Genomic DNA, 13,256 nt, shown 5'->3' on the forward strand with positions numbered 1-13,256 from the left:
GGGGTTACTGTGTGCTGGGAGCTTTCAGTTCTTTTTCCTTTTTTAAAAAAATAAATCTGTTTCTTATTGAGATATAATTCACATAGCAGAAAATTCACCCTTTTAAGGTATACAATTAATTCAGTGGTTTTTAGTATGTTCACAAGGTTGTACAGCCATCACCATGATTTAATTCCAGAATATTTTCATCACTCCAAAAAGAAACCCCATACTGATTAGCAGTCACTCTTCATTTCCCCCTCGTCTCAGCATCTGGCAACCACTAATCTACTTTCTATCTCTCTGGATTTGCCTGTTCTGGGCATTTTCCTATAAATGGAATCATACAGTATGTGACCTTTGTGTCTCTCTTCTTTCGCTGAGCATCACATTTCCAAAGCTTATCCATGTTGTAGCATATATCACTGCTTCATTCCTTTTTATGGCTGAATAATATTCCATTGTATGGCTATACCTCAGTTTGGACCCTTGGTTTATTTCCACTTTTTGACTCTTATGAATAGTACTGCTATGAACATCTGTGTACAAGTTTTTATGTGGACATACGTTTTCAGTTCTCTTGGGTGTATACCTAGGAGTGGAATTGCTGGGTAGTAACCTATACTTAGCGTTGTGAGGAGCTGCCAAACTGTTTTCCAAAGCAGCTGCACTATTTTACTTTCCCACATGTAAGGTTTGTTAGTTCTTTTCTAGCGATGATGTTCTCTATGTCGTTCAATCTCTGTGTAAGACCAGTATGCCTAAGGATCAGGCGTGAATCCATCCCAACAGCCTGTGGTTCGGTAGAACTCTTACTCTATGCAAAGTCCCGTGCTAAGTATTATGAGAGATACATTGATGAGTCATGTTTAAAATGTACCCTCAGGGCACCTGGAGCCTAGAAGGATGATAAGAATTTCATGATCTTAGCTTAAGATAGGAGGGGATAACGGACCTTGGAGACATACCGGATAAAGTGTCAGATGCTGGTACAATAGGTTGCTGGGAGATGCTTGAGCATCAGGAAACAAGCAACATGCTTCTCACAGAGTATGTGTGTACAGATGTTGTAGGTCTAAAATTCTGAACAGAAAAGTTCTAAGTTAACTTGAAGAGACAGTAAAGCATTCTGACCATGAACTCTTACCCTCATAATTTTTGACCAGCCTCCAAACCAATCTATAAAATTAAAAAAATATATGCTAACCTTTGGCTTCCCTGGTGGCGCAGTGGTTGAGAGTCTGCCTGCCGATGCAGGGGACAGGGGTTCGTGCCTCGGTCCGGGAGGATCCCACATGCCGCGGAGCAGCTGGGTCCGTGAGCCATGGCCGCTGAGCCTGCGCGTCCGGAGCCTGTGCTCTGCAACGGGAGAGGCCACAGCAGTGAGAGGCCTGCATACCGCAAAAAAAAAAAAAAAAAAAAAAAAAATATATATATATATATGCTAACCTCAAGCTCTCTCCATTCCATAATTGGCTTATTTATTATTTATTTGAAATATAATAATTCAAAGTTTCTTTAAAAAAGCAAACAAAGTATGCTTTGGGTGAATGTGCCAGACAGGGCTTTTGGTTGCAAGCACTAGAAGCTGACTCTGGTTAAGTTAAGCAGTGAAGACATGTCTTGAAGGGAATTGGGTAACTTGCAGGATGGACAGAAAGGCTAGAGAATCTGGATGGACAGCGGAAATGCCAGTGTCTACAGAATTAAGCCTCCTCTTTTCTACCCCCACCCCCAATTCCCACCCTCACACACAATCCTTCAGGAAGAGCCTGTTTCCTGTCGGCACTCCCAGCCTATTTTTGATATTGGCTGTTGTCCCATCATGGTATAGTTTGCCTTCTGTGTTAATGTGTCCTCGTTAATGGGAGGAACCGTGTCTTATTTATCCTGGTTGCCCCAGCACTTAGTAGAATGTCTGCCATAGAAGAGCAGTCCCTTCCTTCCAGTTGCCTGCAAACCAGAAATCTCTGTCTCCTTTTACTTCCCCAGATTTCACTTCTACATCAAATAGCAAGTCCTGTTAATTTACCCACTTTATCTCTCGCAGATAGATTTACTTCCTTCCATTCCCATAGCTGCCACTCAGTTCAGGTCAGCATCACCTTTCACCTGGGTCACTGCAGCAGCCTCCTGGTTAGGTTCCCCTCCTTTTCCAAAGCTTGTGCCGCCCCAGCAGGCAGGTTCCTCCTAACTGCCAGTCTGACCACATCATGCCCCTGCTGTAACCACTTCAATGCATTCCTTTCGCACTCAGGGTAAAATCCGAAGTCCTTCATCTGGTTTGCAAACCCCTTCACGATGGGGCCTCTGATGCCTTGTCTCTACCTCCCGTTTTCCCCTCTGTGCTCCAGCAATATCGGACTGCTTGCAGTCCCTCAATGAGCTTCTGTTCTGTCCCCTCTGTCCCCCTCTGTCCCCCTCCCCTTCCTCCTTCTCATTATCTGAGCTGCCTTCCTTTTATAGTGTCTACAGAACTTGGGTTCACTCCAGCCTTGGTTCTTATTATACTGTAATAGCAATTATGATTGTCTGTTTACCTTACTAGACTATAAGTTCCAGGAGGGCAGAGTTCTTAGGATTGGGTTCATCTTTACCTTATTCAATGCCTATTAGAATGAATGGCATGGAGTCGGAGCTCAATAAGTATTGATTGAATGATCAATGTAATTTCTTAGTAAGGAAAAAATTATACCTTCTTCAAGACCCTGCTCAGAAAACAGTTTATAATCTTTTGGAAGTACAAATAGGTAATTCCATGATATAGATGACCATAATACATTTAATAGGTTTTCCTTTGTTGGACATTTAGTTTCTTTCCAATGCTTTGTTATTGTAAACAATGTTGCAGTAAACCTTTTAAATAAAATATATGATATAAAGACTATCTGTAACTACTTGTTTGTTTAGTTGTCATCTCCTTCACTAGTATGTAACCTCTCTAAGGTTACACCATGTCTCTTTTGTCCAACATCATGGGTCCTCTTGCAAGGTACAGCCCCTGATCATGATATTATTCAATAACTGTTTGTGGGATTGCATTAACTACTATTACATCGTATTAGTAGAAGGAAAGAACTGTGTGATTCAGCCAGTGATGGATTTCAAAGGGAGCCTCCAAATCTCTATCTTCAGGAATATGTTTGTTTCCTTCTATCCTTTTCCCCCCACCATGCTCCACCCAAATCCCTTCCTTTTCCAAGGACTGTGGAAGATCTTGTGTCAGTTTTTTTTTTTTTTTTTTACTGTTGTTGGCATCTGGTTTAAGTTTTCAGTGGTTTTCAACTTGGGTTTAAAAATAGTCCGTGGCTTTACTTAGTATCTTTGACGGTTATATTTGAGGTTTTGCTCATTGCCTTCTCTCCCCACCCCACAGTGCCCACCAGGCTATTATAAGAACAAATCTGTTAAGAGAAGAACTGGAGGAACTGAAAATTAGTATGAACGCTTCAGAAGAGCAGAAGACCATGATTGTAGCCCAGAACAAACAATTAGTAAGTCATCCAAGTACTTTGAAATGGACCTATATTAATAGTTTATATAACTAAAATCCTCTTGGATTTTATTTGGAAACAAAAATCAGAAATCAGTAGACTGATGAATGAATTGGTAACACCTTAGAAAAATAAAGGCAGGTAGGATAAAAAACTGTGTTTTCCTTTTCAACCAGGATTAAAATTCTTTACAGATTAGTCATATTTGCGATGATTTGTGAAGATCTAGAATGCCTTCTGAAGTTAATGGGCGAATTCATAAATATCTGACACTAGAAACCACTTACGTTTTCCAAAAAGTTTTCTCTGTCAAGCTTTCACTTTTTTCTCAGTTTTTTTTTTAAATCCATTTTCTCAGCACGTACAGATTAGTAATTAGTTCCATTAATCAGTCCTTACGCTAAAGAAGCATAGGCTTGTAATTTTTAGAGCAAAACATTATTTAGACTAAGCTTTAATTCCACTACCAGAGAAGTAATTCTTTTTATTGGGAATGTTAAACTACTATCTAGAGCTTTAGTAATAATCTTCAAAATCCTTCCATCAGTATTTGCGCATTGCTAACCATGGTGGGGGGTCAGCTGAAAGTCATTCAGACTAATTTATTTTTAGGTCTAAGTCATCAGAAGACTTGGATTCCAGGCCTGTGTCTTTCACTCATGATTTCCTACAACCAACACAGCTTAGCTTAGCTTTTGCCTCAACAGTCAAATTTGGGGACTGGACTCATTGAGTGTCAGGTGACTGCAAGTCTCTGTGAATGCATTACAGCAAAGGCTCATTCTGGGACCACTGAGGAGCTTCTATGTGGAAGCCATGTAGAGCAATGATCAAGAGCCCACCCTTGGGTGTCAGGCAGTGGGCATCCAAGTCCCGACTCTGAAGGCTATCTAACTTTAGGCAAACCACGTAACGTCTTTAAGCCTCAGAGTTCCCCTGTGCAAAGTGGACATGGCAATACTGCCTCCTTTAAGGCTGGGAGGATTAAATGAATTAGTACATGTAAAGCAGTAATGTCCTCTTTCCTCCTGGGGCTAGATGTTAGCTGCTACTAAAGTGCAGAGTCCTAGATAGACAGTCCTAATCCTTTGCACTTTTACCATTCAATGTTTTACAATTTCAAAAGAATTTTTAATATTTCCTCTCATTGGTCCTCACAGAGATTCTGTGAGGTAGAAACAGAAGCTGATATTCTTTTTTTTTTGCTATTCTTCATTTTAAAAAATTAATAGAGTTATAGCTAAAGTTTAGAAATGTTTTGATTATTCAAAGTCCATTGTCTAATAAATGGTAGGGTGAGAACTGAACTCAGGTCTTCTGATTCCAGCTATGTGGTGTGTATGTTCCTTCGTTCTTATACCAATGACATCCTAGCCTGAGATGGCCTCCCTTTTATTTTTATGTTATAAAGGTAGTACCTGTTCGCTCTGTAAAAATAAGAAAATATATATTAGCAAAGAAAAAACAAAATCCCACAAAATCTTTACCCTACCCTATCCACAAGATTTACTGTTAACATTTTGGTGTATATCCTGTCCTGGAATATGTTTTCTTCTGATGGTTCTGAATTTAGGGCTCCTAATTATAAAATGATTTTTGATGTTCCTATGTTCTGGTAATGTTGAATCTGAGAATATCCACAGCTTCAAATAGAAAGCTAGTACTCTTTGATTTCAAGGTGCTGTTTAAATAGATGAGTTCACACTATCTGTCATAAGCAGATGGCGGTAAAGTAGCAGGGAAAAATACCACTCTGTTTTCTTTTGTTTTTCGTCTTTCCTTTCCTGTCATAGTTAGATTGAGTCAAGAAGAGTGACTTTTCACTGATCCCAAGAAACTGAAGCCAAAGGCTTAACCCCATATTGAGAATATTTTAGGCTAGGATTATTTGTGATATGTCAATGCCATATTTAAGGTTGATAAAAAGAAAAAATGTTGATAGCCCTGGAAGTAAATATTTGGTATTTTCATAAACTTCTCAAATACTTTTAAATTATTTTTCTCTTAATAAATCAGGAGGCAGAAAACCGGGCTCTGATTCTTAAGATTCGGATTCTCCAAGAAGAGGTATGTTGAAATTGTGAAAAGGGCACAGATGAGCATATGGAAATCATGCAATCATGGGTGCTGACCCTGGGTTAAATATAAATCATGTGAATTTCAGGCTCCTGTGGACCAAATACCAGGTTGCTTTGTCAAATGATAAGTGAGGAAGAGTAGACAGGGTTTTCCTGTCTGGACAGGAAGTATGTTATACCTTTGTAATCATCCATGGTAGAAATGGGATGTAAGAAATTCAGAGTTAAGATGAAATGAAATGAACTCATCTAAAAAATATACAAATCAAGAAGGAAAGTATAGACATTATCTAATAATTTTCTATTATTATTCCATGAAACTAGATGGAAAAGGTCTTTGAGTCTAAGACCCAGATCTTAAATTCACTGACAGTCTAACCTTGGAAAAGCCATTTATCTTTTGAGGGATTAATAATACCTATTCCCTACAGTTATTTTAAAGATTAAGATAATGCATGTGAAGCCATTTGGTTAACCATAATATACCTCATATATATTAGGAAATACTAGTAGAATCGCTAAAAAAAAGAAAACTTCCATGCAATATATATTTTTAAGCAACAGAATTAAAACATTGAAAGAACAGGTAGCAAAGCTACCAGAAAGTTACTATTTTGGAGGAAAATTCTCTGTAGGTACATTTTGAAAGTTAATCATTATGTACGGTTTTTTGTTTGGGTTTTATATAAGTTTATTAGATGTATTTATTAAGCTGTGGTGAACAGTCTGATGAGTTTTCCAATTTATGGCCCAAGTGGACATTAAAAAAATTCATAGTAGATAGGAAAGGAACAACTAAAGATTGGAAAGAAACCCTGCGTTAGATTCAGACATGTTACGGCTACAAGACCAGGTTTCCATGAAACTAATGCTTTACAGTTAAGCTCCCAATGTAAGATATTTTTGTCCTCATATTTCAGATGATTGACTAGCATCAAAGAATTGTACTATACCAATTTAGAATTGAGATAGAAGGAAGGAGACTTAGAACCCTTCATCATGAGATAGCATTACAATTATTGATTTACATTAGAAAAGGCTTATAGATGTCACTAAGAATCCTTTAGGAAGTAAAAATCAGATGCAATGTGAAGAGTAATGGCACAATGGTTCGGGTAATTATTCACTTACATTTATTCGTTTGTTTATTATACACACATTCATCGGGAGATAGACTCTATTCTAGGTGTTAAGGATACAGACTTAAACAAAATAGCCCATGTGAAACTAGCATGTTAGATGGTGATTAGTGCCACAGAGAAAAGCAGAGCAGAAAACAGAGTTGAGGGGAGTGCAATTTAAACTAGGGTGGTTAGGAAAAGTAGAACTGTGAAGTGAATTATTTGGTTAAAAAACTAGGAGGTTCGGGCTTCCCTGGTGGCGCAGTGGTTGAGAGTCTGCCTGCCGATGCAGGGGACACGGGTTCGTGCCCCGGTCCGGGAAGATCCCACATGCCGCGGAGCGGCTGGGCCCGTGAGCCATGGCCGCTGAGCCTGTGCGTCCGGAGCCTGTGCTCCGCAATGGGAGAGGCCACAGCAGTGAGAGGCCCGCGTACCGCAAAAAAAAAAAAAAAAAAAGAAAATACTAAGAAGTAGGGGAGAGCCGAGGGAATTGGAGGGGTGTGGAAGAGAGAGATTGTAACGATTGACCATGGGAGAATTTAAGCTGAGTCAAGAGGGAATGGAGCTCACGGGAAGGTGGAAGGATAATGAGAACGTAGTAGGATCAATGGATTGTAGGCTCCAGTGGAGATTGAAGGTTTGCTGATGCACAAAGAAGTAACCTGGAAAGACAAGAAATGGTGGTTGAAGAGTGAGATGTTGCAATTAAGATAATGGAGGGATCCCAGTTGCTGGTAATGACAACTTTGAAGGTGTGACTAGGGAGTGAGTGCTCGAGGTGAAATGGAAAATAAGAAGGGATTGCTGGGAGTATTCCTGGATGATCACGTTAAAAGGATTGTGTTATTTTTGGACAAAGTCTAAAGTTTTGTCCCTTAATTTAAAACGGATTACAATGTCAATGATGAAAATACTACTTCCTAAAAAACACTTTGTGATTTCCTTTTATTTTTTTGGTCTGAATCTAAGAATACTATCTTATTTTACATTAGAATGCTAAGAACAGTATGGATATATATAAATTGGAAAAGAAGATTGAGGAATTGTCTAAAACTGAGAAACACCATCAAGTAAGCACTTCTCAAATACTGGTAAAATATTTTCCTTCATCAAACTAGTATTACTTTTTGAAGGTGTCTATGACTCATTGACGCAATAACCTTTCATTATCAATTTTGAAATTTGTACCGCTCTAGATATCTGAGTTATATAAAAGGCAGTTTCTGTTTTCTCAAGGTAGCAGCTTTACTGATATATAATACACATGCCATTAAATTCACCCACTTAAAGTATGTGAGTCAGTGGTTTTTAGTATATTCAGAATTATGCAACCATCACCAAAACCAATTTTAAAATACTTTTATCATCCAAAAAGAAATCCCTTTAGCAGTCACTTGCCATTCCTCCCCAACCCCAGACAACCACTAGTCTGCTTTCTATCTCCATGGATTTACCGATTCTGGACATTTCATATAAATGGAGTCGTATACATTAGATGGTCTTTTGTGATTGGCTTCTTTCACTGAACATAATGTTTTCAAAGTTGACTCATGGAGGAGCATATATCATGACTTCATTTCCTTTTATGGCTGAATAATATTCCACTGTATGGAAATAGCACATTTTGTTTATCCATTCATCAGTTGCTGGACATTTGGGCTGTTCCTACTTTTTTATTATTATGAGTAATGCTGCTATGAATAGTTATGCACAAGTTTTTGTGTGGACATATATTTTAATTTCTCTTGAGTATATACCTAGGAGTGGAATTACTGTATCATATGATAACTCTATGTTTAACATTTTGAGGAACTGCCAGACTTTTCCCAAAATGACTGCGCTATTTTACATTTCCACCAGCTGTGTATGAGGGTTCAAATTTCTCCACATCCTTGCCACCCCTTATTATTATTTATACTTGTTATTATAGTGACAATTTCTAATTTAACAGTATCTGATTTTGCAAATCCCTGAGTTAGGGAAGATTTCAGCTATTGTACCTTCTTAATGCAGAAAATGAGGAGAGATGGGGGAAAAAATCTATCTTGATTTTCTAATTCAATTCTATTGCCTTAAGGAATGATATCTTACAAAAATGATTTTTATCTATATTACATCTAGAAAGTCTATATTTTGTGTATTTTTGTTTTATCTGCAATACATTATTATCAGGAAACAGAAGACAATTGTCATTAAATTCAAGAATTTGTGTCATGCTTATTCTCATCTCTAATGGTTTATTTGAACAATATTTTTTGTTGTAGTATGTGTTTGAAATGATGATGTCCTTAAATTTCATATCTATATGAGAAATTCTCAATTTTCTTAGCAGACACCCCAATTCCATGTGGGTATGTACATATACATATATTATAGCAGTTATAATTTAGACATTAAAATTGATTTTATTCTAGGAATGACTGTTTTGGAAAACACAACTGTCATAAACTAGTGAAAAGAACCAGAAGACACGGATTCAAATCCTGTCTTCTCGACTTAAAAGCTTTGTAACCACAAGCAAGTAGTTAACTTCTCTAAATCTCAATTTTCTCATCTATTAAATGGGTACGATAGTTTCTACCTCATCCACAAGCTTGTTGGAAACTCAAATGAGATGATTATGTGAAGATACCTTTAGAACTATAAAGGGATATCAAATATATATGATTATGATGATGATGATTCTACTTCTGACTATGCTGATTATTTTTCCAGGTTTTCCATTCAATCAATATACATTTTAATCAATTACATTCTATTTAGAAGCCTACACCAACAAGCTTGCTTTTGGTTTGAATAAACTGATATATCCTTAATATTCACTTTGCTAAAAGAAATCTTGAACATTTTTAAACTATGTTTTTAAAAGAGGAAGAGCTTTCTATATGTCCATATGGACTCTGTTCGTGTCCTATCTAGATTTTTAATTTCATCAAAAAAATGAAGACTCTCTATGTCCTCTTATTATATGAAGTGTGAAATAGTGGGAAGAGCCCTTGGCTGGAGTTGGTGACTCAGATTCTAGTCTCCATTCTGTCACTTACTGGGTGTGACTCTGGGCAAGTCTCTGGGTAGTTCTGAGGTTCGATTTCCTTCCTGGTAGAGCAAGGGCAATGACCCTGACCTCAAGGGTTGTTGCGAGGCTAATGTGAATGTTCTTTATAAAGTGAAAAACACATGCACATTAAAGGTGCCAAAGAAACATGTCTCCCTGTTGCATGATTTTGTGGCACTGTCCTTTACCAAAGCAATGTCCCAATGGCCTTTCCTAAATGTGTTTCTTTTCAGATGCAGTTACACACATATGAGAACACTTTGCTTAATAAAGATGCAAGTTTGCAGAAGGTTGGTCCTGTCTCTTCACATGAGGGCCTGTGGGACTCACTAGCTCTCTCCAAGTCATAAAGAAAGGAGATGGTCATTTGTGTAACTTCACCCCTGTTAACATATCTGATTCTAATATTCTGTCACAAGACATTTCTTTATTTGTAAGAACAAAAATATTCTTCTGAGTGAAGAATACTGACTTCTCCATCTGGGATGTTTTAACGTATCCTCTGTAAATTCTGGTGATGTTCATCCCTTTATTCAACAAATACTAGTGTGCCAATTTGCCAGTCATTGGCTAGGTAGTGGTGATGCAATTTTAATTCATAACAACACAAATGAGTGTGCAGTCAGTCATTTTAGGGAAAAAGAAGAATATATCCTCAGTTATTTTCTACCTAGTTTGATTGATTGATTTGATAGATAGATATTATTCTATTTATCTTTGTGTCCTGTGATTATAGCCTATCTGGTAACAAAGTTTGCCGGTTACCAAGATGCTGGTTATGGTGGCTTTAAAAGACCCAGGAAGGATACACACTAAGTTAATAAACTTCCACGTTCCAAGACAGGAGAGTGAAGAAAGAGCAGTACTTCACTTCTTTTCCTTCCCCTGCAGTTTATGAGGTTTCAAAGGAGCCATTCACGGCTTGTGGACATTGACCAAGATACTGAATATTGTACCAACTGTATCACCTCATCGTGGGTGTTCTCACTCCCCATGTAGTGCCATGGGGTAGTGGTGGTTGCTCACTTCCTCTGTAACTCTGGTCTTTCCACCATTTTGCACTCCTGCCCAGCACTCATAACGCACTTCTCATGCTCCAGGCACCATGCTAGTCGTGGGATAGAACTATAGGTCAGACACTGACTGTACCCTCTGGTCTTGCAGTACGAAACTATGGTTTTAACAGAGATATGGTTTGAACTGGATAAAATTGGATGCCTTAATAATTCATTAGTCATTCTGCAGGTAAAAAACTGCTTTTTTTCTTAAATGTACCATAGTAATATAATTCTGACTTGGACTTAAGAATTACCTTGCAGGGTATGATTCCACTGGACAGGCAAAGACAGAACGTAATTAACACCAGTCAGATACAGCTGCCTTGCTGTCCCATTCTTTTCTGCTTAGTTTTAATCACAAACACGGACTAGTTCAGTTTTCCAATAATGAGATTAGTAGAAGGTCTCATCATCTTTGGGCATTTACAATTCTTCAGATTGATAGTCTAGTAAATACAATTTAGTGGACTCATACATTTATTTGCTATTAATTCTCTCTCCTACTTTTCAGAAGGATTTAAGTATAGAAGAACTTAAGTCAACCATCATAGAATATGAAAACGTTATAGAGGTATACCATAATGATCTCACAACTTGCAAGGTGGGGTTATTAAACGTAAATGTGAATGTCCCACTAGAGTAACACGTGCGGCCTAATGTTGTATGTGATTTCCAGAGCTTACGAGGGGAGAAAAACAAACTGGCTCATGAGTTACAGCACTTGCAACAGGAACTCATCGTGTAAGTACAGAGCACCCCTTCACCAGCCTTCTGTCCTGTGCCCCCGCCCTACATTCTTCACCTACCGAGCTATGTGCAGTTCTTTGAATGTGCCACGTTCTTTTCTTCTGTACCTTTGTAAGTGATATTTTCTCTGCTTTTCTCCTAAGAGGACGAATTCCTTCACAAGTTTTCCATTACCCTGCCTTACCCTTCCTTGCTTTTCTGATACCTTTAGATTAAGTAATCCTTCTGAGTTCATGCATGGCACGTTATTCTTACTTCTTTCCTAGCACCCACTACCTTATATTATGATCGTTTGTTTCTGATTTTGTGTCACGTGCTAGTCCAGGAGTCCATAGGTAACAAAAATGAGTACAGTCAGTGGGGTAAGTGCACATACTTACATTAGGGAAGTGACGATGAGGAAAGTGCATTATCCAGGTAAAGATGGGGGGTTACTCTGTTTAGCTCCAGATAATTGTTACATCAAGAATATATGGACCCAGTGTGGCCACATGTTCCCATTTTTTAAAGAAAAGCCAGAAATCTAGATTTTTAGTGAAAATTTTAACAATTTTAACTATTGGCTCCAATTCTTAAGAAAAAGAAAATATAGCTTACCTGTTTGCAACCACCTGGAGTCACTAGTGTGTGCAGCTCCTGGAGGGCAGGGACTACCTCTTTCTATTTATTTATTTATTTATGTATTCATTCATTCATTCATTCATTTATTTATGGCTGTGTTGGGTCTTCATTGCTGCACGCAGGCTTTCTCTAGCTGCAGTGAGCAGGGGCTACTCTTTGTTGCCGTGCATGGGCTTCTCACTGCGGTGGCTTCTCTTGTTGCGGAGCACGGGCTCTAGGTGCACAGGCTTCAGTAGTTGTGACACGTGGGCTCAGTAGTTGTGGCTTGCAGGCTCTAGAACGCAGGCTCAGTAGTTGTGGTGCACGGACTTAGTTGCTCTGCGCATGTGGGATCTTCCCAGACCAGGGCTCGAACCCATGTCCCCTGCATTGGCAGGCGGATTCTTAACCACTGTGCCACCAGGGAAGTCCCAGGGACTACCTCTTATTCCCCTCTGTATTCTCAGGTACCTTATACAATCCTTGGCACACATGGGTGCTCACTGATTGTTTGGTGATAAATAAACCTTATTGTGGTGACTTAAAACATAATGTTGGAGGCGTACCTAACCAGACGACTACGTTTTTTCCTTTTTTTCCCCAAGGAATGGAATCCAGTTGAATGTCAGTGGAGAGCATAAGACTGTCAACTCTGAACGAGAAAAATCTCTACATTGTGAACTCTTTCTTGCTCAGTCTGCAGAGGTAGGTGATTATCATCAAATGGAAGGCTTTAAAAAATAATCACCACGTGGGATAGCTTGCTATTAAGTGAAGTTCTGTAGCTTGCTGCAAAGCACTCATGACATTTTGAGGGAATCTGTTGATAGTTTATAGAACCTAAGTCTAAAGTCTCTTAGCCTGGAAGAACAGATCTTTTTCAAGTTATGGCTGAAAACTATAGTGAGACTCCAGCATGGGGTTGTGGAAATGTGTGTTCAGTGAATCTGGACTTGAGAAATCTTTATATTCTTTATATTTTTCAGGACAAACTACCTGCAGTGATCCCCAGCCTGGGGTCTGAAAGATAGCGGTAGAGATCCATGAACTATTTTTAGTATTTCTCCAAACCCCCAAAGTAAATGTATCTACCAAAAATAAAGATGCTCAGAAACAAGATGAAA

General features: G+C 38.5%; 1 protein-coding gene across 1 annotated transcript in view; it reads left to right on the top strand.

Moving 5' to 3' along the window:
• Positions 1 to 13,256, top strand: part of IRAG2 (inositol 1,4,5-triphosphate receptor associated 2) — an 89,459-nt gene that overhangs the window by 12,813 nt on the left and 63,390 nt on the right. The window contains exons 7-13 of the mRNA XM_067695925.1: positions 3,356 to 3,473; positions 5,490 to 5,540; positions 7,665 to 7,742; positions 9,961 to 10,017; positions 11,297 to 11,356; positions 11,462 to 11,526; positions 12,738 to 12,837. Of these exons, the coding sequence (XP_067552026.1) occupies positions 3,356 to 3,473; positions 5,490 to 5,540; positions 7,665 to 7,742; positions 9,961 to 10,017; positions 11,297 to 11,356; positions 11,462 to 11,526; positions 12,738 to 12,837 (529 nt within the window). The remainder of the gene's footprint in view (positions 1 to 3,355; positions 3,474 to 5,489; positions 5,541 to 7,664; positions 7,743 to 9,960; positions 10,018 to 11,296; positions 11,357 to 11,461; positions 11,527 to 12,737; positions 12,838 to 13,256) is intronic.

This window comes from Pseudorca crassidens, chromosome 11 (genome assembly GCF_039906515.1).
Source record: "Pseudorca crassidens isolate mPseCra1 chromosome 11, mPseCra1.hap1, whole genome shotgun sequence".
In the NCBI taxonomy this organism is placed as follows: domain Eukaryota; kingdom Metazoa; phylum Chordata; class Mammalia; order Artiodactyla; family Delphinidae; genus Pseudorca; species Pseudorca crassidens.